This window comes from Carettochelys insculpta, chromosome 11 (genome assembly GCF_033958435.1).
Source record: "Carettochelys insculpta isolate YL-2023 chromosome 11, ASM3395843v1, whole genome shotgun sequence".
NCBI classification, from domain to species: Eukaryota; Metazoa; Chordata; order Testudines; family Carettochelyidae; genus Carettochelys; species Carettochelys insculpta.
This window is the reverse complement of record NC_134147.1, coordinates 25,017,184-25,041,750: the sequence shown is the minus strand read 5'-3', so window position 1 is coordinate 25,041,750 and position 24,567 is coordinate 25,017,184. Positions and strand designations below refer to the sequence as shown.

The 24,567-nt window shown below is 37.6% G+C and overlaps 1 protein-coding gene across 4 annotated transcripts in view; it reads right to left on the bottom strand.

The window, feature by feature from the left end:
• Positions 1 to 24,567, bottom strand: part of APPL1 (adaptor protein, phosphotyrosine interacting with PH domain and leucine zipper 1) — a 50,260-nt gene that overhangs the window by 4,462 nt on the left and 21,231 nt on the right. The window contains exons 9-22 of one of the 4 annotated variants that reach the window (XM_075005379.1): positions 22,364 to 22,446; positions 21,108 to 21,266; positions 19,481 to 19,669; positions 16,805 to 16,847; positions 12,205 to 12,261; positions 9,659 to 9,750; positions 8,941 to 9,123; positions 6,511 to 6,560; positions 5,840 to 6,014; positions 5,692 to 5,728; positions 3,998 to 4,144; positions 3,714 to 3,764; positions 1,543 to 1,632; positions 582 to 677 (exon numbers count right to left, since the gene is read on the bottom strand). In XM_075005379.1, coding sequence (XP_074861480.1) covers positions 582 to 677; positions 1,543 to 1,632; positions 3,714 to 3,764; positions 3,998 to 4,144; positions 5,692 to 5,728; positions 5,840 to 6,014; positions 6,511 to 6,560; positions 8,941 to 9,123; positions 9,659 to 9,750; positions 12,205 to 12,261; positions 16,805 to 16,847; positions 19,481 to 19,669; positions 21,108 to 21,266; positions 22,364 to 22,446 — 1,452 coding nt within the window. Of the gene's footprint in view, positions 1 to 581; positions 678 to 1,542; positions 1,633 to 3,713; positions 3,765 to 3,997; positions 4,145 to 5,691; positions 5,729 to 5,839; positions 6,015 to 6,510; positions 6,561 to 8,940; positions 9,124 to 9,658; positions 9,751 to 12,204; positions 12,262 to 16,804; positions 16,848 to 19,480; positions 19,670 to 21,107; positions 21,267 to 22,363; positions 22,447 to 24,567 lie in introns of those variants that run through there. The other 3 variants (XM_075005380.1, XM_075005382.1, XM_075005381.1) reach the window with 3 other exon arrangements.

The following is a 24,567-nucleotide window of genomic DNA, read 5'->3' as shown; positions in this document are numbered from 1 at the left end:
TTTTTGCTTCTTTTTGTTACTCAAAAGGCTACAGTAATTTATACACATTTTCTTAAGCAAATATGTAGGTTAAATTTACCTTTATTTGGATTCTTAATTTGTACTTTTGTTATTTTAGAAAATAGTGAAGGATGTATTTCTTATTTACAAGATGAATATTAACATTTTTACTTATTAACATTTTTACTTATTACTTATTATCACATTCTATGTGGATGGAAACTGAAGTTCAATTAAACACACAAACAGCATTTCCGCTTTTTAAAAATCAAACACAAATACCTTAAATGTTCTGCAGTCATAAAAAGCTTTATCAGAACATTTTTTTATATACTTAAAACTAGCGGATCAATTCAAGTACAGTAAAAGCTATTTTTTAACCCCGCATGTTGAGGGAAAATAGGGTGCAGATAAATGAGGGAGAGAGTTTGAGTGTGGAGAAAGGGTTGCGGGTACTGGACATGAGAGGAGGTATAGGGTGTGGGCTCAGGAAGGAAGCTGGGGTACAGGAAAGGGCAGGGAGTGCTCTATGCAATGCCCCTGCCCACAGATGCCACCATTGTTCCCACTGGCTGTGGTACCTGGCCAACGGTAGCTGCAGAGCCAACGTTCAGGAGCGGGGGGGTGGGGGAGCGCGGGACGACACACAGGCAATGCAGAGAGCTGCCTAGCTGCACCTGTACCAGAAAACAGTAGGGACAGGCTACCAGGTGTAGGAAGCCACCCAGTGAGCATCCTGTGTCCCCCACCCCTAGATCTGGCAGCCTGAAATACCCTGCATGTCCATACTCCTCCATCAAGATTCTTCCCACACCCAAACTCTCCCCCTAAATTTGCATCCCGCACTCCCTCACTCATCCCAACCCCTAAGCCCCATAAACCCTCCTGCGCTCCGACCCCTTGGAGTAGCAGGGACATGTGGCTGCTTTTGGGGAGTCGTGTTGCCAGACGAGGAGTCTGACAGCCCTGCAGCACTCACATTTTCTATGAAGATCAGAAATGCAGATTTATAGAGCTTCTTGGCTGATACAGGGCCAGATAAGATAACACAGTAAAATCTATGTTGAGTAAGTGAACTAAACTGATCATGAATAAGATATTTTAACACTAGTACACTTCATTCTCTCACATCTACTTTTTATTCAAAGACTATAGACTGACACACCATCATCACAGAGCTTGGCTGCAAGGACACTACCAGCAACATAGAAGCTTTTTTTATTATTTAAAAAAAAAGCTTTGTCTTTACTAAGTTTAGATTCAGGAAGTGAAGCAAAAATAAAATTGCTCATCTTCAATGCAGAAATATTTCCACTGTTGCTCAGATCTAACTCCAAAATACTTCCATGGTCTAAGACATACAGAGGTGTCAAAAATCTACAATATCCATTTATATTAACTGAGTTCCCAAGTAAAAATCAAGGCCATGGTGGGTTTTTTTTTTTTCCTAATAATGAACATGATGTTGTTTGGGGTGCAGAACCATGAAAGGCAACATTTAAAAGTTAACATTTAAAAAAAAATAGTCATCCTAAGACATACCTTTTCAATTTGCTTTTGTTTATTGAGTTCCTTCTGTTGTTTCTCTTTTACTCTGTCCATTTCTTTTTGTTTTTCTGATGCTCTACGATCCTAAAGAGTTAAAGATATAAATAAGCTTAATGTTTGTAAATTGAGATACATAAAACAATGTCACTTTGTAAAAATTTCCTTAAGATAGTTGTTATGCCTCTCCCTCCCCGCTTTATCAAAATTTGCATAGGGATATGAATATGTGTAATTCCAGGATGCTTTAGAAAAAAGACCTCATGTAACATATCAATTTTAATGTTAAAATATGCTGGATGTGTATCCTATTTTTGTGATTGTGTCATTCTTGTATGTGAAGTTAGAGTCTGTGATTCTGGTTTTAATTGTAAATGTGCTAACGAGGGCCTTTACTGATGCTCCAGAAAGTGAATGACTCAGCACTCAAACCAATGACCTTTGAATGGTTGTGTTTGTCCTATGAGCCCCAACTATACTTGGTCCTAGAAAGACTATGACCATGCCACCTGGTACTGGAATCCACCTTGAACATGGTATTTTTTCCATAGGGGGTAGGGGGTCACCCAACAAAGGGTTCCTGCCTTGCAGGAAAATCTATTTAAGCCAGGGATTCCCAACCTGCACATGGGTCGCCATTAGATTTTCTAAGAGTTGCTAGCTGAGCAACTCTGAGCCACATGTGGCTCTTTAAGGAGCAATTTGCAGCTTACACCACTCACTCTTCCAGCTCCCAGTCCCTGCACCCTGCTGTGGTGAAATGGAACCCAATTAAATTGGTTTAAAGGCTGGCAGAAGGGATTCGGCTATTAAACAAATTAAATTGAGTCCCATTTCAGTGCAGCAGGGCAGGGAACTGTCCATGCTGCTGCAGGGGGAAGGGATTAGAAAGGCTGAGGGGAGCTGCATGGAGTAGACAGTGGCCCGGCAAAGGGGGCCAGCAATGGCACTCATGTGAAGTAGGTTGGGGAGGGGGCATTTTGTGGCTGCAAGGGGTTTAAGCCGGGGGGGGGTGCAGTTTGAGTGTATGAGGGGTTAAGCCTGGGGGCAAATCAAGATTTATAAAACATTTTTCCCACGTGAGAACCTCCCCCCGGTTTTGAATTGTCTTGGGTCACAAAAATCTTACTGAATTGTCAAAATGGGTCCCCATCTTGAAAAGTTTGGAACTGCTGATTTAAGGAAAAAGAAGCTAATTTTGTCCTTTGTCTTCTGCTGGCCTTTGAAACTGCCTGGCCCACTCTAAGAGGATGAGCTCTGACAGGAAGCTTTTTACCTTAAATAAGAATAGATGTATAGGGTAAAAAGTTTCTTAGTAGATTAAAACTAGCCGGCATTTGCTTGTTTTAACTGAGTAACTTACTTTGATCTGATTGTTTGGACTTGCAGCCACCTAAATCCTGTTTTTTATTCTTAATAAAAAAAAAACAAACCTCTTTTGTTTATTATCAAGCACATTTTAAATAAATAATTATTACCAGGGGGACAGCAACCACTGGGCAAATCTATCTTTCACTGATAAAGCAGGAAGACCTTACAAGCTTTCTCTGTGCAGAACTTTTTACACACAGAAAGATTAATTTAGTTGGGGTTTTGGTCACATTTGAGGGTTGTTTTCCTGGGGGTTGAGCCCTTATAGCTTAGCCCTCCTGGAACTGAACTAGCTCAGTGTCTGCATTGCTCTGCAGGGGTATGATAAACCCTACTTTATTATTTAGCTGTGGGGGGAAAAAAACAGAATCTTTCCCAGCAGGACAGTGTTGTGCCCCAGAGAGCAGGAAGGTGGGTGTCAGTGGCAAGATCAGCACACCATGGGACAACCCTAAGGAGACTTCTGTGATTCAAGCCATCACAATAATTATATCAATGTTTAATTTAAATAGTATTTATATCATTATTCCTACCTTAAAAGACTTATCTCTACTGAAATGAGCAACAAATAATTAATCTCCAATACCCTTTACTAATCAGCTTTCATATGAAACCTATTAAATATTTATCACTTCTTGGCAAATTTAAATGACACCTAGACACTATACAGTAGGCTCTTCAGAAATTCTTAATCTGCATATTGCTGCCAGGTGCATAGTACTCTTATCTATATTCTTAGTATAATGTACTGTTCACATGAGCGTGCATGCCCTTTTTCCCCTACTGAAGAATCTTACCAATTCTGCATGCAAAGCAATCTGTTTTGCCAGTCCAACAGAATCACAAATCTAAATATAAACAAATGAAATATCAGAAAGTATGAAAAACTAATATTCCTTTAAAACTAAGAAATTCCCACAAGTTCACAAAGACTTGGCCTGAAAGTCTAACTTTTTAAAAACAAACAATAAATACTTACAAAAGTTTTGTAAATTTCTTCATAAAACCGGAATGAGAGCTAAAATCTTGAAATCCACATCAGATTTGAACAAAACAAAAAGTGTAAGTAACATGGGAATACCTTTTCCCCTTCGTTGTTTGACTCAAATATGTAACACACACACGTTGTATGGCTCTCAACTCTCCCTCCAGAAGATCGAAGCACAAATCCAAACAGGCGTTTATTTTCCTGATGTGGAGTGTACAGCACCACATTGGGCAAAGGAAACTGTTAAAATGATGATATAATGGGAATTTAAAGTTTGGTCTATATATACACATTTCTTTGACTATCAAATATCAACGTAGTGCAGCTTACAAAGATAACATAAATGGACATGCTCAATGAAAACAATTTTTTATATTCTGACCAAATTGCTTGATAATTCTTTTGGCACTGCAGAAAACGGAAACTGAGGTTATTAAAGACATTAAATGACCAAACACATGCAGGTCTTTCAAAAATGTACATCATGCAGAGAGTAGTATAGCATTTAAACACAACACGTTACAGTGAGTTTTGAGTTCCTTAGTAACCATGTTCATGAACACGCTTTCTCAGCTTTCCTATACAAATTCCTTCTGGGATTAAATTTTCAATATGTGATCTCAGCCCAAGGATGGATTGTTTTTTGACACCTATGACCTGAATAAGTTCAACGATTTTGAGTAATAGAACAGGAGGGAAGGGAAATCCACAAACTCCTTTTATATCACTTTCAGTTGACATTTCTTTGCCCTCAATTAAAAAAGACAGAAGCTAGAAATTCCAAACTTGGGTTGCTCTCATGACTTCACAAAAGATGGAAAACAATCCAAGTCTGAATAGTTTAAATTAGCTTTAAAATTATAATGCTTCATAATTACAGCAGACAAACCACAATACTTTTTATTTAGGGTTGTGGATTTTTCGTTTTGTTTTTGAGAGGGTCTCACACTGAAACAGTTTGTGAAGGCCTCACACTGAAACCAGTGGTGAATTGCTCTATGTCTCCTTAAACAGCATACAGCCCAAACACAGCTCTGCACTTAATGCTTTACAATTAATGCATAGCTGCTTTTAGGACTGAGAAGTTTTATATACTTCATCTATAAAGGAGCCCTTAAGGCACTTCAGGGCACATTTAATTCTTTCCCTGTGAAAAGACCCAAGAGATCAAATGCCAAAAATCACTATTCACACAATAATTACTTTAAAAAAAATTCAGCAAATTGAAATCAAAAATAAAATCTAAGTTTGTTATTGGAATATTAACTTGGATATAGTGAATATATTTTGTGTCAACTATTCCATTGATTTCTTTCCGCATGTAAGACATTAATCCTGCATTATTAATTTATATAAATAAAAAGTTGACCATAAGACATCACACACAAGATATGCAACATGGGCAATTTAATATTGCTTTAGAACCATCATCTTTTGTATTTCCTCACTCATATAAAAGACCTTACAACCTTAATGCTAATGCCTGACTTTATACTCTACTCACTACAAACCTGTCTTCCTAATATTATGCTCTTACCATTTCAAATAACAAAAAAGGCACTCTCTGAAATGTTTATTTAAACTAATTAATCACCCAAAACAGTGTTTTTCACTGAGCCATTTTAAGACATAATTGAGTAAACTGATAACCTGTTTTGTGGAAAATTGTTCAGAAACCTCATTACACAGTATGCCAGTATTATTGATATTTAAGAACATGCAAATAAAATTAAACATAAAATCTGAAAAAAATAATTGCTTTATTATCAGCACTTTAAACAACTTACCCTAAGCCTTGTAACTTGTGTCTGTGGATCAATTAACCTAAAAATGTTAATTAAACAAATTACAAAATAAATTTTACTAAATTGAAATAGCCATTTCAAAACATACTTGCGGAAGTCAATTTCAGTAGAGTTTAGGAAGAATACTTACTTCAAACAGTCACAACTGACTAATAAATGTGATTCAGTCATCCTAAAAATGTTATGGATAGCCCGGGCTGCTAGTATTTGGCGCATTGTTTCATAAACAACATCCGGACTTTCATCAGATTTAACTTCCATGGAACCAAGGAATCTTACAATAAATAACTGGTGAAGAATGGAATCTAAGACAGATAAGAGTATTTAATAAGTAGTAGCAACCCATTTTTAAGTTTTCTTATTTAAACGTTACTGTTTCCATGATTAATCACATAAGAAAGATTTCTAAGTTAGTAAAATATTATAAACAAAATCCCAACCCACAAACTGAATAAAAGTCATAGTTCTGATACTTATAAATGACAGATGTAGTTACTGAAATAGCAAGACAGATATCTGTTTACCAAGTTTTTCATTTTGGGTTAGTGCATAGAAAAGACTCGAATAATTAGGTTTCCAACTGTAGTCTGATCTGTTACAATATGTGCTCATGCAACCCAACAGTCCAAAGCACATACTGAGCTAGTTACAGATATCTGCTATACACGAAGAAAGTACTCAAGTATATTTTAACCTAATATTGACATACAAATCTACTGTTTAGCTTGTATACAAAGCAAATTAGTTTTGAAGAGTATCTCTATCAAAAATATTTTGTACTTAAGTGAAATCCTGTTTTACCTTCCGTTTCAGATTTTTTGCCTCCAGATTCACCAAATGGGTTTGTACGTCTATTAAAAAATTAAAATATTAAACCAGGAGTCAGACTGCAAGAGCCACTGACATATAATGTAGTCTCATGCTGCATCAAATAAAACAAATTTAAAATAATTTCTGAAATTGGGGTCAAAACCAATATCCCACCTAAGAGTCACGAGGACAGACCTACTCAATGTGGGTTTAAGACACAAGCTGCTGCATTTGAGTGGAGAGTGCAGGATTTGAGAAGGAAACGTAAGGAGGTATTGTCCCATGGATATGGTAGGATACAATTTGAGGTTGTTTTCTGCACTAAATAAAACCCCAATGAATCACTTAGTCTTGTTCATTTTTGGAAAGATGTGGTTTTGAGGGATAAAGTAAGTTTCAATGAACAACGTCAGGAAGCACAGCCAAAAGCTAAGAAATCAATTGAAAACAGCACATCTTTCCTCACTCTTTTTCAAGCTGCTGGATTACTGACTGCAGAGAAGTCACTGGTTTTGTCTCAAATGCAGCTCTCTGAAAATAACCCTGGGGTTTTACTCCTAGAGGGTCAAGAGAAATGTGGCTATTTCTGACTCTCAGCAGAGATATAATTACTTTCAATTATAATAAAGTGAAAATACTCTAGGCTTCCAGTCTATGTTTCTCAAGAGAGGAAAAGTAATGTAAAAAGAATATTTGGAGCTGAGAAACTAACTGACTCCTCAAGGGGAATGGAGAAAAGAAAGGTATTCCCTTGGCTTATTGGCACAGCTGAAAACTCTCAATGAGGACAGCTAAAAAAAAAAAATAGTTAAATTTCATTTATGGTTTTATCAGGAAAAAAAGTGAAGGTGCCACTTTTACTGGATCCTGATATGGTCCTAAAATTCACTTTTAAAATAAATCTAACATCTTCTTTTATATCTTCTTTATCTTGGCAGCCTATAATAATGAAATATTAACTTACACTAATCAAAAGTGGTATGTGAACTTTGGATAATCATTTAACTAAATAAACCCTGAACTAAAGTCAGTGTACTTTAAAAAAAAAGTATAAACCAAATAGCAAGTCCCCAAAAAGACTGTTTATTTGTGCAAATATACCAAGTAAAATTCCCACAACCAGACTTTCTTCGTGCTCAGATATTTTCTGTCCTTCAATATCAGAATAGTATGGAGAAAGTAAATTCTAAGCTTTTTGAGGCCTCATGAAATGTAAAAGGAAAAAAAAAGAATCACCTACTAGCTATACATCATATTTGTACCTGAAATGCAGTGACAATTTTTTAGAAGTATTGTTATGATACTAAAAGAAATGTAGCACAGTGCCCATCTATACCACTGCAGTAGTATTATTTTAAAAATCTTTTTAGGGATCAAGTGACAGCACCTCTAGATCATTTCTCCCACTTGAGAGAAAATCATGAATTTATATGATAGAAGAATTATCTTTACCAATATGAGTCTTACATACACTATTTCCTATTCATTGCATAGAATCCGGTTCAGTCTTACCTATCTATTTTAATCAAGATGTTGTGCATAATCTGAAGCACTGTTTAAAGTCTGATTATTATTCTAACAAAAAGGGAAAATGAAAATGTCAAAAAAGCAGCTGAGTGGAATCCCGTACACCACATAATTTTAACTGTTTTGTCTGTGCGAGTCTAAGTTGCTTCACTCTCACAGTAGACATTTCAACATGGGGTCAAGCAGCACAAAACAAATAATCTTCTAAGAAAACACTCGACTATCTGACTCAAGTTATAAAATAGTTTTCAGTTTCCATCACTAAATGGGATATATTATCAACAGACAATATTAATACCTATACTCTGTAGACACAGTTTTGTAAGGGCAATGCATGGTCTCTTATTGGGCATGTTAATTTGAAAGTGCAAATAAAATGAACAAAAACAAGCAGGAAAAAGGTTGTTCTATATTTTGGGAGAACTGTAAGGAGTCTCAACCTGCATGTGTAAGAGTACTCTAGAAGCCTAGATCATTTTCACTCACCTTTTCGTTTAGGAAGATTGTCATCAGTATGCCATCACCACCTGGAGGCAGGGTTACCAAATTTCTCTTGAGTTTCCAAGAGGAAATACCCAAGGTGCTGAGCAAGCAAGCAATAGGAAAGGAAAATACACTTTTTAAAACCAAATGATTATGAAGCATCAGCTGTTAAATGGTGAGAAAAGCTGCTGCAAAACTGTAAAACTACATCTTTAATCTATTGCACTAAATATTTGGCATTTTCACAATTATATGTAACAAACACACAGTTTTGCAAGCCTGCACTATGTGTCCTTATGCAAAGACAATATACATAATGGAGTTGCTGGCTGGATATATTTTCTTTACTTTTGTTTCTGTAACTGTAAAACAGACAAATACAAGAATTTTTCCTTTCACTGCTTCTCCTACCTGCCTGACTGCCCTGAAGCTTTTGCCTGACCAGGCTGATCTTCACTAACTGGAGAAATTATGTCAAATTGTATAGGTGTGTCAGGGGCAACAAGTGAATCCAAGGAAAGTGTTGACAAAGCTGCTGATTCAGATCCCAGGGACCCAGAGCTATTAGTACGAGCTTTCAGAGGACGAGATTGTCTAAAACAAAAGAAAACAAAAAAGATGGATGTAAGCTCATAGATAACAAATGAAAAATCACAGTGGTCACAAATATTATGAAACTTGGGAAAAATAAAACAAGACAAATATTAAAAGAAATTTAAAAGGAACAATGTTATTTCAGAGTAAAAAGAAATGAAGACTAGGTTCATTTTCAATCATTTTTTACTTTCTCATCACAACTCATATGGCAATAATCTACTAGCATATGAAATATCCTACAGCTGTTGGTCTGATGCCAGTTAAAAATACTAAGAAAATTGTATCAAGATTGTCAAAGGCCAAAAACTAGACATATGTCTTAAATGATAAAATACCAAAAGTGGATATACTGGTAGACCTTTTATTTCTTAATAATGCATTAAAATATTTATCACAACTGTATTTGCTACACTGTTCAAGAACTTGTTTTATCATGTTCAAGCCTTTTCTGCAAATCATGTTATTTTAGAATCCTTAACCAGACACCCATTAGAAATCTGCTCTTAAAATGAACAACTGTGCTGTTATGTACATTGTTGGCCGCATGCTCTCATGTCTCTGCTGGAAAGAAGGAGATGGGGTGACAGCCTCCAGAGCTGATTGATTCACACGAGCAGCAATTTCCTAGGTAATTAGAAGAAAAAAAGGTAATTGAAAACATTTTCTCCAAATTCAGCCTAGAATTTTCAGTTTAAATTTCATTTATATGCAATAGGAGCACTATAAATTGAACCTATGCTAGAACCACATGTTCCTACCAAGCACAACAGTAAACTTGCATTAGTTTTTCTGTCCTCATCATGCAGATTTCCAGTTTTTTATTTTTAAATATACACACTTGTTTTAGGATTTGCGAATTCTAATAAAGGACTCTTTGGTAAGGAAAATACAAAATTGCCTAAATAGGCAAACTTCTGGTTGGTGAGGAGGGATAAATACTGCAAAAAAAGTTATCTGAAGAGTCCACAGAATCCAAACGTTAACTTACAAGACAACAATGTGTGAAAATGCGAGAGAACTTCATAGTTCCCAAAGACCTGTACCTGAAATCTGAGCACTAATTATCTTGTTTGTGGCTCTCAATTGTGAGACCATATTTTCAAAGGAGACTCAAACATGTCTTAGAAGATATAGTTGGAATTTCATTGAGTACACTCTCAGAGATACCCTTTGAAAAATCTGGTTACTTCAATCCAAAATTCAGAGTTTGCATCTGCCCATACATAAAAGATACCACGCATTTTATCCCTCGCTTATGTCAGATTTAGTCAAAGCCATTTTAAATGGTGTGAAGTTGGATGGTGAGACATTTGTACCTGTACACTTTTCCCCCAATGTACATATCCTTGAAGAAACTAATCCTACTAGCATTATGACAACAGCATGCCATAAACTATAAATTCTGAATAGACAATACTATTTAAAATTAAGGATTTTCAAAATTGCCTGAAGTTCGGTGTTCAACTCTCAACTAAATTCAGTGAGAATCAGTCACCTAATTTCCTTTACACCCTTGGAAATCTCAACCTAAACTCTCATTTCTCGTTTAGATTTCATTAAGGTACTGGCATTATGTGACAGATAAATCTTTTAAATATAACTTTGCACACATTTTTAAAAGTATATTAGATAAGTGATAACAAAATCATTATTGTATTTAAAATTCATGAAGTGATCGTATTTATTCTCAAAACCAAAGGGCCAAAGTCATCCCTTACTTCAGTGGGCGCACCATCACTGATGTAACGCAGCTGCACCTGTTATCAGAAAGTCTCAGGAGATAGCCATGTTGGTTTGTAGCTTTACAAATCAGCAGTCCTGTGCATCTTAGAGACTTACAAATTGATCAGATCCGGAGCTTTTGTAGGTAAAACCCACTTCTTCATATGCAATTAGAGTGGAAAAAACAGAACAGCAAAAAAATAATCCACCTGACACTAGCAGGACCAGTTTATGCAGCAAATTAAGTTGGATGTGACTCATTCCTGTGAAAATCAAAAGATGGGGAAATTGCCTTTGTGGCTCCAGGTAACTTGCTGTACCCTTCCCACAATATAAACCCTGGATTCTGTATTTCAACTCCACTTCCATCTGAAGAAGTGGGTTTTACCAAAAAGACCAAGAAGTCCTGTGATACCTTATAGACCAACAGATCTATATGTTATCTGTTGGTCTGTATGGTGCCACAGACTTCTTGTTGTTTCTGGAAATACAGACTAACATGGCCACCTCTCTGATACGTTTTACCTTAAAAAAATAAATACATAAAAAAAAATTTTAAAAAACCCCTCAATGTCAGAATGATATACGACCCCAACTCTGTATGCGTCATCAAAATATACATGTATGTAACTCACATTTGGTTTATGGAAGTTCGTGACTGTGCATTAGGGAGTACAAAAACCTTCACTTTCCTATTTATAGGTTAGTTAATGTAGACCCAGTCACACAAATAGCTGTGCTATTACCCACAAACTCACTACTAGTCCAAAAATTGAAAACCGATATCACAAGTGTCATTTTTGTTTCACACTGAAGTAGCAGATGTATACTTGTCAAGTTTCATATATTCAGTGAGAAGCTGACATTTCATGATTCCATAGTGGATTCAATTGAATACAGTGCCTGTATACTATGCTTCCATTGTTTTCAACTCCAGAATATGATTAATGGAAGGTTACCATTCTAGCATTCCACAACACCACACCTGCCATTCAAGTAAACTAGCAGAAAGCAGTAATGCTACCTGTGAGAGTTCCTTACCTGATGAAAGTAAAAGGCATGCGTTCAACCAATTACCCTAATTTACTAGGATTTTGGGAGTGCTCCAAGACCTCATCATTCAGGTGAAAGAAATATTTATTCCTTGCTTGTGAAAGTTTATAGTGCTGCCAATACACAAGCTGATTTACAAAACAGCTATGAAAAGCTTATGATCGGAGATAAAATAAGGAATCAACTTAATTTTATACTATAAATTTAAGTCTAGTAAATCTTTTAAAATGAATACATATCTAATTTTAAATGTATTCTTTTGAGTTAGTTTGGGGTAATACCAAAAAAAAATATCAAAATTACCTCAGGGTTTTCACTCAGATATATCTGTTTAGAGATGTTGTTTATTGTACATATCCACTAAAAGAAAAAAAGAAAGCATTAATAAGTACATCATAGTTTTAAAATCCTGTTTAAATACCTTAACTATTTTTTCCACCCACCACCTACCTGCACTTAATTTGTATTTTAAGGAATGACAATCAAGGGCCTAATGGATTTCGCCAAATTTGTCATGAAATTCTCACCCCCAGAATACGAACTATGATTTTAAAAAATAGTGCAGCAGCATCTTAAAAAGGCTGCTGAAAGTTGCAACTCCGAATTACAGAAACAAAACAAAACAAAAAAAACAGTATCTTGCATGCTCACAAAATTATGTAGTTTACTTTTACCATGATGCTGTAAATTTTAGTATATCTGCTACGAAATATTTTAATTTCTTGCAGCCAGTACCCGTTTTGTCTTCTGTCTCCCTGCCTTACTGAAACCTGCTTACGCCAGTCTCTTTACTTGTCAACTTTTCCCTCAAATGGGGAGTAAATTGAATTACAAAGCATGATGCCTGCACTGTTCCATGGAGGCCAAACTGTAATCTAGCTTGTAGCCAAAAGAATAGGTTAGCTAGCTAGGCACAGTGCAACAGTAGAGGCCCAAGAAAGTGGGGAGGTGAGCTGCTGAAGCTGACTACAAGCCCTCAACACTCTGGCACACATGTGAAAAGGAGTTTATGAGCTGGGCTGCTGGATGGGAACTGAGGTCCAGAGAACAGTGCTGAATCAATTGGACATTTTAGCAAAATCCATTCTCAGAAACAATCTCTGTCAAAAATAACTGATGAATTTTATATGTGAGTATTTTCAGCTGAGTTCCACATTTGTGCTGAGGAGGGAAGAGGCTGAGAATGAAGAGTACATCCAGAAAAAAAAAAGTCACAGGAGTTTAGGAGTCCTTGTCAAAGGGTATGGCTGCGTCTACACTAGCAAGTTCTTTCAGAAGATTTTTTCAAAAGAAGGGGGCTCTTTTGAAAGATGCAGCGGAGCATTTACACACACAAAGCGTTCTTTCAAAAGTAAATCAAAAGAATGTGACACTCCTTTTGAAATCACTCTTCCTTTCCCATTTCAGGAAGAGCACCCCCTTTTCAAAAGCTTCTTTAGAAAGACAACTTGTGTAGACGCTCCACAGGCCCTCTTTTCCCTGAAAGAGCAGTCCTCATGAGGCCTAATTTTTTATCCCTGGTCTGTATTTTGGGAAGAGCAGGGACTGTGTGGACACTCTTTTGAAAGAGCACATCACTCTTTTGATCAGCTTTTTTGTGTGCAGATACACTCTTTCAAATGAAATTCTTTTGGAAGAGTCTTCCAGAAGGGCTTCTTTCAAAAGATCTCTGTAGTGTAGATGTAGCCTATGGGATTCTAATGTTTGCATCCTTTATTCAGCAATGACCCAGAGCAACATGATTTTTGCCTGTCCCTCTAACTGCCTGCCCAAGCTTGTATTACAGAAATCACAACACTTGCAAATGTTTTCTATTCTTGCGTCCAGAAATTCTATAATAAAAATTAATACAAGGTAATAGATTTTTATTTAACAAATATTTAAAGGTATTTAACACACTTGTTCTACAGAGTTTCTGGAAAACTCTAAATAGAGTAAAAAATTTAGTGAAGTGCTTTTGGTCAATGTGCTTCATCTGAGCAGTTTACCAATAGATTGTTTTCCTTTCTAATCCAAGGGAGGAGGAACATAACCAAATGAAGTCTAAATTCTATCACTGAGTACCCTCCTTTGCTTGCTCAGCATAGTTTATAACAATTACATTTTATGTTTGTGGTAAATCACAGCCAAATTATTTCTATTTTTATAGCTAAAAACATCTCTTTAAATTAAAACATTTAGGCCATGTCTACACCAGCCCAAAACTTCAAAATGGCCATGCAAAGGCCCATTTAGAAGTTTACTAATGAAGCGCTGAAATACATATTCAGCGTCTCATTAGAATGCCGGCAGCTGCGGCACTTCAAAATTGACACGGCTCATCCAGACGGGGTCCTTTTCGAAAGGACCCCGGCAACTTCGAAATCCCCTTATTCCTATCTGCTATAAGGAATAAGGGGATGTCGAAGTTGCCGAGGTCCTTTCGAAAAGGAGCCCGGTCTAGAGGAGCCACGTGGCGGCGAGGCACGTCAATTTCGAAGTGCCGCGACTGCCAGCATTCTAATGAGACGCTGAATACGTACTTCAGTGCTTCATTAGAAAACTTCGAAATGGCCATTTGCATGGCCATTTCGAAGTTTTGGGCTAATGTAGACATAGCCTTAGGGAAAAGAAGATGTGAACTTCCACTCTTCTTCATTCTCTCTGCCTCTCTACTTGACGGAACACCCCAAGAGGTGGGCACTGAACATGAACACTGACTGGTTTTCCAGTGGCTACATACTTGCATTAGCAACTACAGTGTATGCTAGATCTACCCTTCAATTTGAAAGAAGAGTCTCCTAGAGTGGGGGAGCTGCCTGGAGGAAGAAAGTTCAGGCAGAGGCAGCCAATGAGGTTTGCCATATTCCACTGATGAAGAAACAGGACCAAGCTGTTTAAAGTTCCTTAGGCACAGCTGAAAGTCCTCTCACAAGAGAAGCAAAGTCTGCTACTGAAAGCTGAAGAAAAATAGGGCTCAGGGGAATTACTTAAAAGTCAGCTGTTCTGTCTAAAGCACAGGAGTCTGAAAGAGCCTAAAAGGGGTGTGGGGGGAGAGGGAGGTTCAGGGACACTGGGGAAAGCCTTAGACTTAAAGAAAGGAGGTACTCAGGTGATGGAACTTCCCCCCCCAGTGGCAACCAGCCCCCATATATATATTTTGGGTGCAGGGGTGTGGGTTGGGGGGAGTGCAGAGCCAGTTGAAGAGGTCCCCCGGGTGGCAGCAATACCCTGAAAATCTTAGCCTCCAGCGGAGATTGCCACTGGGCGGTAGCAAGCCCCGAAAATCCTTCCTGCTCTTGGAGCCCTCACTGAACACAAGCCAGGACATGGTCCTGCCTGGCAACATGGTCTGCACTGAGTAGCAGGCACATCCTTTTATAGGGTTGAGGGCTAGCCACGTGATGTGGCTGAGCGCAGGAAAGAACATGACTGCGTGGCACCTGTGGAGGGTGAGGGGGGCACCTGTGCACAAATGTAAAAAATGCAGAAAAGAAGTTTCTTGGACTCTTATACAAGAACACCCTCAATAACCTAGCTCCCCCATTGTGTGATGGAGCAGGGGCTGGAGCCAGTGCGGAAAAAAACATCAAGTGCTCAGCTAGCAGAGGGTAGCACAACACCATAGTTGAACTAATAGCAAAAAAAGAAAGATGTTTCTCAGCCTCTCACACAAGCATGACCCCACAGCCCAGGGCTTCCTGGTGCGAAACTCAAATTCATGGGCTTCCTGTTGCTTAATTTCTGAGCACCTGGACAGCAGCAAAAATGGAAGCAGACAGATTGGAGCACTGTGGGATACATACGGGACATCTCTGGAGGCTAATGAATCTGATACAAAGACATAGTGCTTCCACACTAGTCTTTATTCGAACTTTTAAATTCGAACTTGACGCTATACCCAGCTGGTTCCAACGACATTATAGCGATATTAGCGCTCCCTAATTTGAGCTAATGGTATTTACGCTGAAGACAGTGACTTCTTAATATCAAGCTAACTGCCTTAAATTCAAATATCTCATAGTGTAGATGGCGCTTACGTATACGGGACTACTGTTTAATCCCAGGATGGAAAGACTTTATAACTGGATAGGTTTGTAGCCTGTATGCAAATTAATCACCTCCAACAAGAGTGGTTTTCCACAGAGTAATGAGTGGGACCTGCATAGGTGTATTCTTGCTGTAAGGGAGATCAGGAATCTCAACCCATATAGAAGAATGAGTATCTTACATAGCCAGAAAGCAAACATTTGGTTTTCATTTGAAACATGTACTTGCTTGTTTGATTTCCCAGCAGAGGGCAGTGAGACATGCAGTCTTCTTAGTAGATGGTGAAAGCATTAAATGTGTTACTATACTCAGTCTCTGAACCTCTTGTCAAGGATGCATGATCTTGTGCTTGCCTCTTATTTCTAAAGCTACCACCAGAAATAACCTGAGTGAAGCCACTATGCAAGCATAATTTTTTTACAAAATTAATTCTATAATCTTTTGACCAAATGCTTTTTAAAACAAGTTCTGGATGTGATTTTCCTCTTGTTTTGCACAAAGAGGCTCAGGATACTTCCTTTTCTAATCTATAATTGACTCGAAAGAAAAAAAAACAAACAAACAAACACACAACACTTCCTGCTTACTGCATCCCCAAAAAGGCATGCAGTAACTCTGTTCTCCTTATTGCCAATGACTTCTCTGGACATACCACCCCTGCCCCCCCGAGTTAAACCCATAGCTCCCCCACTGACAATCATTCTGCTGGCATAGATTTCCCACCCCCCACAGGATCCCTTCTTGACACCTGTCAGCATTGACAGAAGAGATCTTCAGGTCACTATTCACTTTTGGGTCACCTAGGTGGTAAAAAATATTTCTTGCATGTAATGATCTACCAGAAAATGCATCTTACGCACCGCTGCAAGCTTACCTCTTCATAATCTTTTTTACTTTCTGCCTGCAAGATTGCAGATCTGAAAGAAGAGAGAACAAACATTTCTCAGGATGACTTACTTGAAAGAAAGAGATCCTTCCACTAATTCTTTTTGTCTGTCTGTCTGTTCAGAAGTAAATGTTCCCCATGATACATGCATGTAACTTCTACTAAGAACACTGAGAGCTATACATCTATACTAAACAGAAAAAATGTGTTAACTGAAGATGCAAACAATCTTATTTCTATGCAAAAATCAGGCAAAGAGGCTTGCTGTGCACATACAGCAATTGAGCAGTGAGATACATGGTCAGAAACAGGTTACACAGTTTCACGTCTATGGGAATATTTACACAGCAACTAGATATCAATGACTGGCCTGTGTCAGCCAACTTGGATTTGGAGCTGTTCCATTGCTGGGGCTTGGGTGTAAGGACCCTGCGACTGCGAAGGTCCCAGAAATTGGATTCCACTCAGAATCCAAAAGTCTACATAGCAATGAAACAGCCCCACAGCCTGTGCCCCACAAGCACTAGTTAGCCTGTGCTGGCTCCAAGTGCCTAGTTACTGTGTAAACCCTATGAAGGTACAAGATTTCAAGTGTTTTATAGGTTATTAACAGAAGGGGTTGTTTTTAAATTTAATAGTTCAAGATGAAAAAACTGGCCAGACCATCATTCACCATAAAAAGAATGGACTGGAAAATAAAACATTTTGCCTTAAGTTTAGCTATATTATTTGTGGACCTACTTCAAATATTCTATCCTTTCAAAAACATCCCAATTGTTTAAAAAAAAAATTCAATATAAGAATACATAGGATGTTTTTGAAAAATTCTTCTCCAAGTTTTAGAACTAAATCTCAGTTAAGATCTAGTTTACGTGGAGAAATATTTTCTTATACTATTTTGTAAATCCACTGGTAAATTGAAGAGGGTAACACTATCTCATTCCCAAAATGGAAGACCTTGGAATTCTCCAAAGGAAAATGTTAATTTAAGCGTCTCCAACTTTTTTACTCCAGCATGTAAATATTACTGCACAAAGGGAGGAATGGAATATTAAAACTTCCTTTTTGAAGAAAACCTTGCTAAATTTGGAGCTTATCATGAAAAAGCAGTATTTATTTTGGTATGGCAACCTCAGTTCTAAAGTTGCTGGGAAGGGTAAGACTCAAAGAAACAAAGCCATGGATGATTTTGTTCACAGAGATACAAAAACCATTGTTTTTGACAAAGGATTTTGAAAAGCACTTCATAATTTCTATGCATGTAAAGTTATTATTCAGATCACTTTCGCATCCATGTGTGCAAGACTGTGTTAAATATATCAGTTGAGAAACAGCAATTCAAGTTACTATGCAGATGTTTATTAAACATGAAAAAATAAGCTATTATAAAAATTTATATTTTTTAAGTGGTGTCTCAGACTACCAGAATGTGCTACAGCACAATAAAGATCAAACTGGAATGAAATTCAGCACTTATAACACACTTAATTGTTCTAAGGCTGAATGTTAGGTTGCAACAGTAGGGGATACAAGAGTACTTATACTTCATTATCTCAAAACACCAATTTATTGCAGAATATTTACATTTCTAATACTGTATATCATCTACCCTTAGAATGCATTTTTGTAATACGTTATGTTAAACATATTGAAACAGTTATATTCTCCTTAGCATGAAACTGCATTTCGCACAGTTAAGGCTATGTTCAAATCTTATTTAAAAGTAATCATCAAGCTTAGCTCGCAGATATCACACACAAACAAACAGCCCATTTTCTGAGAATCCAGGATGCGCTGGCAGCCTAGTCTATGGGCATCAGAAATTAAGGGTTACTCCTACAGCTGCATGAAAGGACTTTAGTGTTTTTAGTGAATGCTACATACTTGAGTGAACTATCCCTCAGCAAAAATTCAAGAATTACACTGATGTTTGATATCTCCGTTATTTAGAACTACACAAACCTAAGTAATATTCGTAAACGTGCTTAATGTTGAACAGTAACAAAGAGGAAGCCGTGCTAGTCTATACACTATCAAAACAAAAAGCAGTCAAGTAGCACTTTAAAGACTAGCAAAATGGTTTATTAGGTGAGCTTTCGTGGGATGGACCCACTTCTTCAGAACATAGCCAGACCAGAACAGACTCAATATTTAAGGCACAGTATTGAGTCTGTTCTGGTCTGGCTATGTGCTTAATGTTGCACACTGTATTTACAGTTATGCATATCTTGTTAATAATGTAAATGTGAAAGCTAAATCTCAGAAGCACAGACTTCCATATATTGCTGGAGCAATCTCACACATTAGCATTCTGAGTCTCTCTTGATATGTATTTAGATTTCAGTGCAGGTATTTTGGACTGGGCAAAATAAAAAGTGATGTTCACACTGTTTACATGTTAAGCAACTTGTACCCTACATTTTCATTTAATCTGACTGTTTATGGGTTATGAAACTGTTGTGGGCTTTGATTATTACAATTGTTTTCAGTAGCTCCATCTGGCTGTTGTTTAAGATAGGGTGGAGGAAAAATGGCAGTGTGTAGAGTTGTTTTTTAATAAAATACAAAGCCAACATATGTTCAAATTTTAACCAGCCAAAATTGAAACATGTTTTTTTCAGTTAAACAATATAGTGTCATTTAGAGATAAGAATTAATACTAACTTCTTGCCATCAAAAGATGTAATCTGAAAGCAGTATCTTCTGTCCTCACAGTCCACAGCCATCACAGAACAGTTGTCTATGTCCATAACAAGCCCCCCAGCTACATCACCTCTTGCCTGACTCATTAGGTTTCCACCCTGAGTAAAGTAGAACTGTCTGTCCCAGCTGGAAGACACCAGACCAGTCTTACTAAAACAAGAAAAAAAGATTAATTTAGTGGACTACATTTTAAACCAGACATCTAAGTTAGAAAAATACAAGAGAAATCAGAAAAACAAGACCTCCAATCTTATGAATATAAACCCAAAAGATTTTCACTAAAGCCTAAACTAATCAATACAACATAGTTGGCTTCATTAGAATTTGTACCCTTTTATGTCAAACTAAACAGGTTTAAATAGCCCACAGCTGTACAATGAATCACATAAAAGTAACATGCTAGCCAAAAGTTATAGCTATACAAAACTTAATTACAAGTAAAGATTAAAAACAATTCTGTTTTAGCCAGTGGTGTTTAGATTGTTGCCTTATGGGTCACAAAAAAAAACAACAAAAACAAAAACAAAAAAACCCCACCATCTTTTTTTCTCCTTATTTTCTTTGGTGGTAGGATGCAGAATTCTCTAATAATAAACAATGTATTTTGTTTGAATCTTAGATGTCAAATGTTAATATCAACATAGCAAACTACTGTTTCATTATGTTCCACCCAACTTATTTCTTTGATTCACAGGAACAGATGGCAGGAGCCTCAGCCTCATGTAGCCTCAGCTGATCTATACAAGAGGAATTTCATAATAAATGAAACGGGGTATTAAACCGAGAACATTGAACACTGGAACTTTACCTTTCTCTTTTTGTACAGGCCTTCTTACTTCATATATTAACTACAAAAGTTGTCCTATTTAAATAATTAATATTTCAAGTTAAAAAAAGTACTTACTCTTTGTTTAGGTTTTTAATGTAATGCTGAATATTCACAAAAGTCGGTCTAGTGTAATGCATAATATGTTTTCCTTATATTTCAAAAGTACAAATTCTTATTCTACTGTAATCCAAACTTTCACCCTACAGTTGTGTTTTACATAGATAATGAGCAACACAATATGGTATTAATTTGCACATACTGGGCTATTCTGAAATTACTATACACTTACTATTGAATATCTACATAAATCTCCATATTTCTTGTGTAGGCACAAATGTCCTGGAAATTAAGTTTCATTAACAAAGGAGCATTTCTCTAACTACTAGGTGGAAATCAGGAGGCCTGGCTCTACTCCTAACTTTGGTGAAGTCACCTGATTTCCCTCTGTTTCAGTGCCCCCATCTTATGGCATTAACTCCACAGACCTTTCATTTAAGGCAACTGGCTGAACAACAGGTGAGCAAATTACTAAAACTCAAAAATTAATGCCAAGCAATTCACAACTCAAATCTTTCCTGTGAGGAGAATATGAAAAACGAAGCACGTCAAGCTCCACTGTGACTGGTTCAATTTGTTCAATTAAACATTTACTTACAATCCAACAAAACTTCATGTTTCCTTATCCAACATCTTTTACTTAGGGGGAATAAAAAGAGTACAGTTCTTCTGACATTTTCAGAATAATAGCAGGTAGCTTACTTCCTTGCATTAAGATAGCCAGCTTTCTGTGTTAGATTTCTATGGACAGGAAATTTTGTTGTATCGGGATCAGGTAGATATAATGGATCACTGGCTACTTCCAAATCCTCTATGGTCTGCTGCATGGTTTCCACCTCACAATCCATTTCCCTACGAACACTAAAATAACATAAAATGAGTTATTAACAGAAATGATGTAGCAACAGGAAGATTCAAAAAACAAAACTAATGAAGGCAATATGAGGCATTAAGGCAGAGGTGGGCAATAAAATAGCACTAGATTGCCAGGGTTAGCCCATGGCAGGTGGCCACAGCTGTATTTCCTTGCACCTTTGCAGGTATGGCTGGTTGCTGTTTCTGTTGGCTTCAGATCACTGCTTCTGGCCAATGGGAACTTGGGAAATGGTGCGGAGCAGAACACCAGTTCCCACAGTTCCCACTGGCTGGGAACACCGATCCATGGCTAAGGGAGCTGCAACCACCTGTACCTATGGAGATGGAGGTAAATACAGCAGCAGCAGCAGTCTGCCAGGGGCTAACACTGGGGAACTGGATCCAGCCCACAGGCTGGTATTCACCCACACCTTCATTAAGAATACAGTAAAACCCCCACCTTATGCGTAGGTTGTGTGCCTGGACAACTGTGTTCAAGTCAAATTTCACGCAAGTTGAGTGGGGGCCAGCTCTAGCCCCAGGGAACCCCCCGGGGGGGGGAGGGGGCTTGTGAGCAGCTGTGCCAATCTACCTGCCCCTGGCTCCCCTAGCTGGGAGAGGCATGGGGGCAGACTGGCGGGGTTGCACAGCTGCTCCCCAGCTTAGGGAGCTGGGAGCTGCAGCTGGCAGGCAGAGCGCTGCATTGCCTGGCTGACTCACAGCTGCTTTGTTGTTGGGGATTCCTCCTGGCCACGGCGGCTCCCTGGGGCTGGAGCAGGGCACTGCACTCCAGCCAGCTCCCAGCCCCCATTGCTGCCAGGGTTTACCCCACAGCCAGGTGGCTCCCCAGGGGTGGAGCTGGTAGCGGAGCTGTATTCCAGCCAGCCACCAGACCCCTGTTGCTGCTGGGAACCCCAGGAGCACATGTTCACTTATATGCACAAATGAAGCACATCTAGGGTTTCCCTTTAACATCCAGTTGTTCACTTCGACTCACATTAATCCAATAAATGCATAGAAGTCAAAATCGCTTAAATCAGGGTTTTACTGTACAATTAAATGGGGGAGGGGAACAAAAACAAACAAACAAAAAAAAAACTTACTTTTGTACACTTGTGCCAATATTGGTTAAAAATTCTTCCAGCTGGTCAGTGAGATTTTCTGAACCCATTTTAAAGAAATTTATCTTAAAAAACAAGAAAAAGAGAAACCATTTATTTACCCAAGCAAACAAAATCCAGCTATTTCTGTTCTTTTAAAAATACCTCATAGAAGATACAATTGTAGGAGCTCAAAAATCATTGTGGGGACATCCATCCCCTGAATCTAAAGATTTTGGTACATGAACTTTGTGTCCCGCAAAACCAGTCAAATAAGATGGAAACAGAATACAGCTGTAAAACTTTGCTTTAATGCAGAAAATATTCAAATTTAATTCCTATTTCTATGCTGGAGCTGTAAGAGAGAAGCAGTTGTACTCATATTTAAGAAAAACATAGAAATAATTTCAATCACAAAATGGACGTGAAATAATCCTTTTATGAATGGAAAGAAGGAGGCGGCTAAGTTCTCTGGTAATGACATGTTATCAAAAGGTCTCTGAATTAGCTGACTTCTAAAAGTATTTTGACTACAAAATAAATTTTGATATGTTTGAGCACAAAATTCCTTTCATTCCCTCCACTTTAAAATAGACACTTAAAACTGGTTTTATGGGTAATTCTGCATAAAAACAAAGTAGGAAGTTTTTATATTCCTGGTTTCAGTGATGTCTATGGGACTGTCCACAGATTTCAATGAAGTCAGGGTTTCACCAAAAATTATGACATAGCAAATAAAATGAATGATGGCTCAAGTTCTGTATCCTGATCTATAGGTTATGTATTAATTATATAGATTATCTAAAAATTCCAGTTATCACTTGAGGATTGACTTTGAGGGCTGTCCCAAGAGCAGGCCCAGTGTTATTAAAATTACTATACAGTTGGGAAATTTGATGTGCACAATTGCAACACTCATGCTACAGAACTCTCCCAGATTTTCCGAATAGCTTAATACATTTAGTAAAGTCACAAACACGATCTCAGTGAGACAGCTAGAGAGACTATGAAACATTCACTTGCATGTCCATATACTCATACCGCCTCTTGCGGGACAACATGAAATGTTAGCCATTATCTTCATTATCACCAGTGGTCATCATTCTGGAAAGGGCTACATCTCTCCTATTTCCACAGACTGGGATGCAACTTCCATGTAACGTTGAGCTCACTATATCCAGTGAAGTTGCCTTATTTGTATTTCCTCACATTACTACTGTTGAAATCTCCTTTCTCTACAGATTAGCATACCAATACTTGTAACTAACATTTCAACTTGTGATCTTATTCATCACCTCTTGCTTAAGTGGATTTGCACTTACTATTTCCATTTTTCTTGTGGTAGCACTTAATGAAACATTCTACCTCACACTACTGAACAAACTCTTTTTTGTTCCTAAAATCTAAAAGTAACCACTGATCTATACTCAGAATTATGGCCTACTTAACCACACTTAAGCTACTTTGTGTTTCAACTAGTGTCTTACAGGATACTGTTGGAGCTACAGTGTAGGTGTATTGTATTACAGTTCAATCCAGTGAACTCTTTCATATCTGGCTGCCCCAGGACTTGGAAGTTGCCAGATATTCAAATATTCTGGATAACAGAGAGGTAAGCACCTAGCAATGCATAACACTAAAAAAAAATAAGATATTAAGAAACAAAACACAAATGTATGCAGAGTAGTTTATTTACCAACAACAGTAGTACTGACACTGTAAACTAATACTGCATTTGATGTATTTATTTGTATTTACTCTCACCATACTGTACTTATGGAAAACATAACTAAAATTTACAGAGAGTTAAAATGCCAGTTATTTGAGAGTTCCAGATGATAGGATGCTAGATATGAAAGAGTTTACTGTATAATGAAAGCAGCTAAATATAATCAAGGCAAGGCAGTGACTATAGTAAAGGAAAGCGTTGGGCAATAGTACCTTTTCTAAACTCAGTGAGTCAAAAAGTGATTTATCATAAACTCTCTCTGAATACTTTAGGTAAAAAGAAATGTGAATTGTCAATTATCTTTAGTAACTTAGCTAGTAAACTCAGCCAGAATGACTGTGAACACAAGTCCAGTGCCTCCAGCATTCCAGCAATGATAAGACTGCAATGACTGACTTAAGGACTATTTCTACATCGTGCCACAGTGCACACTATGGTGGAGGGGGTTGGCCTGAGTTGCAACATGAGCCAAACTACT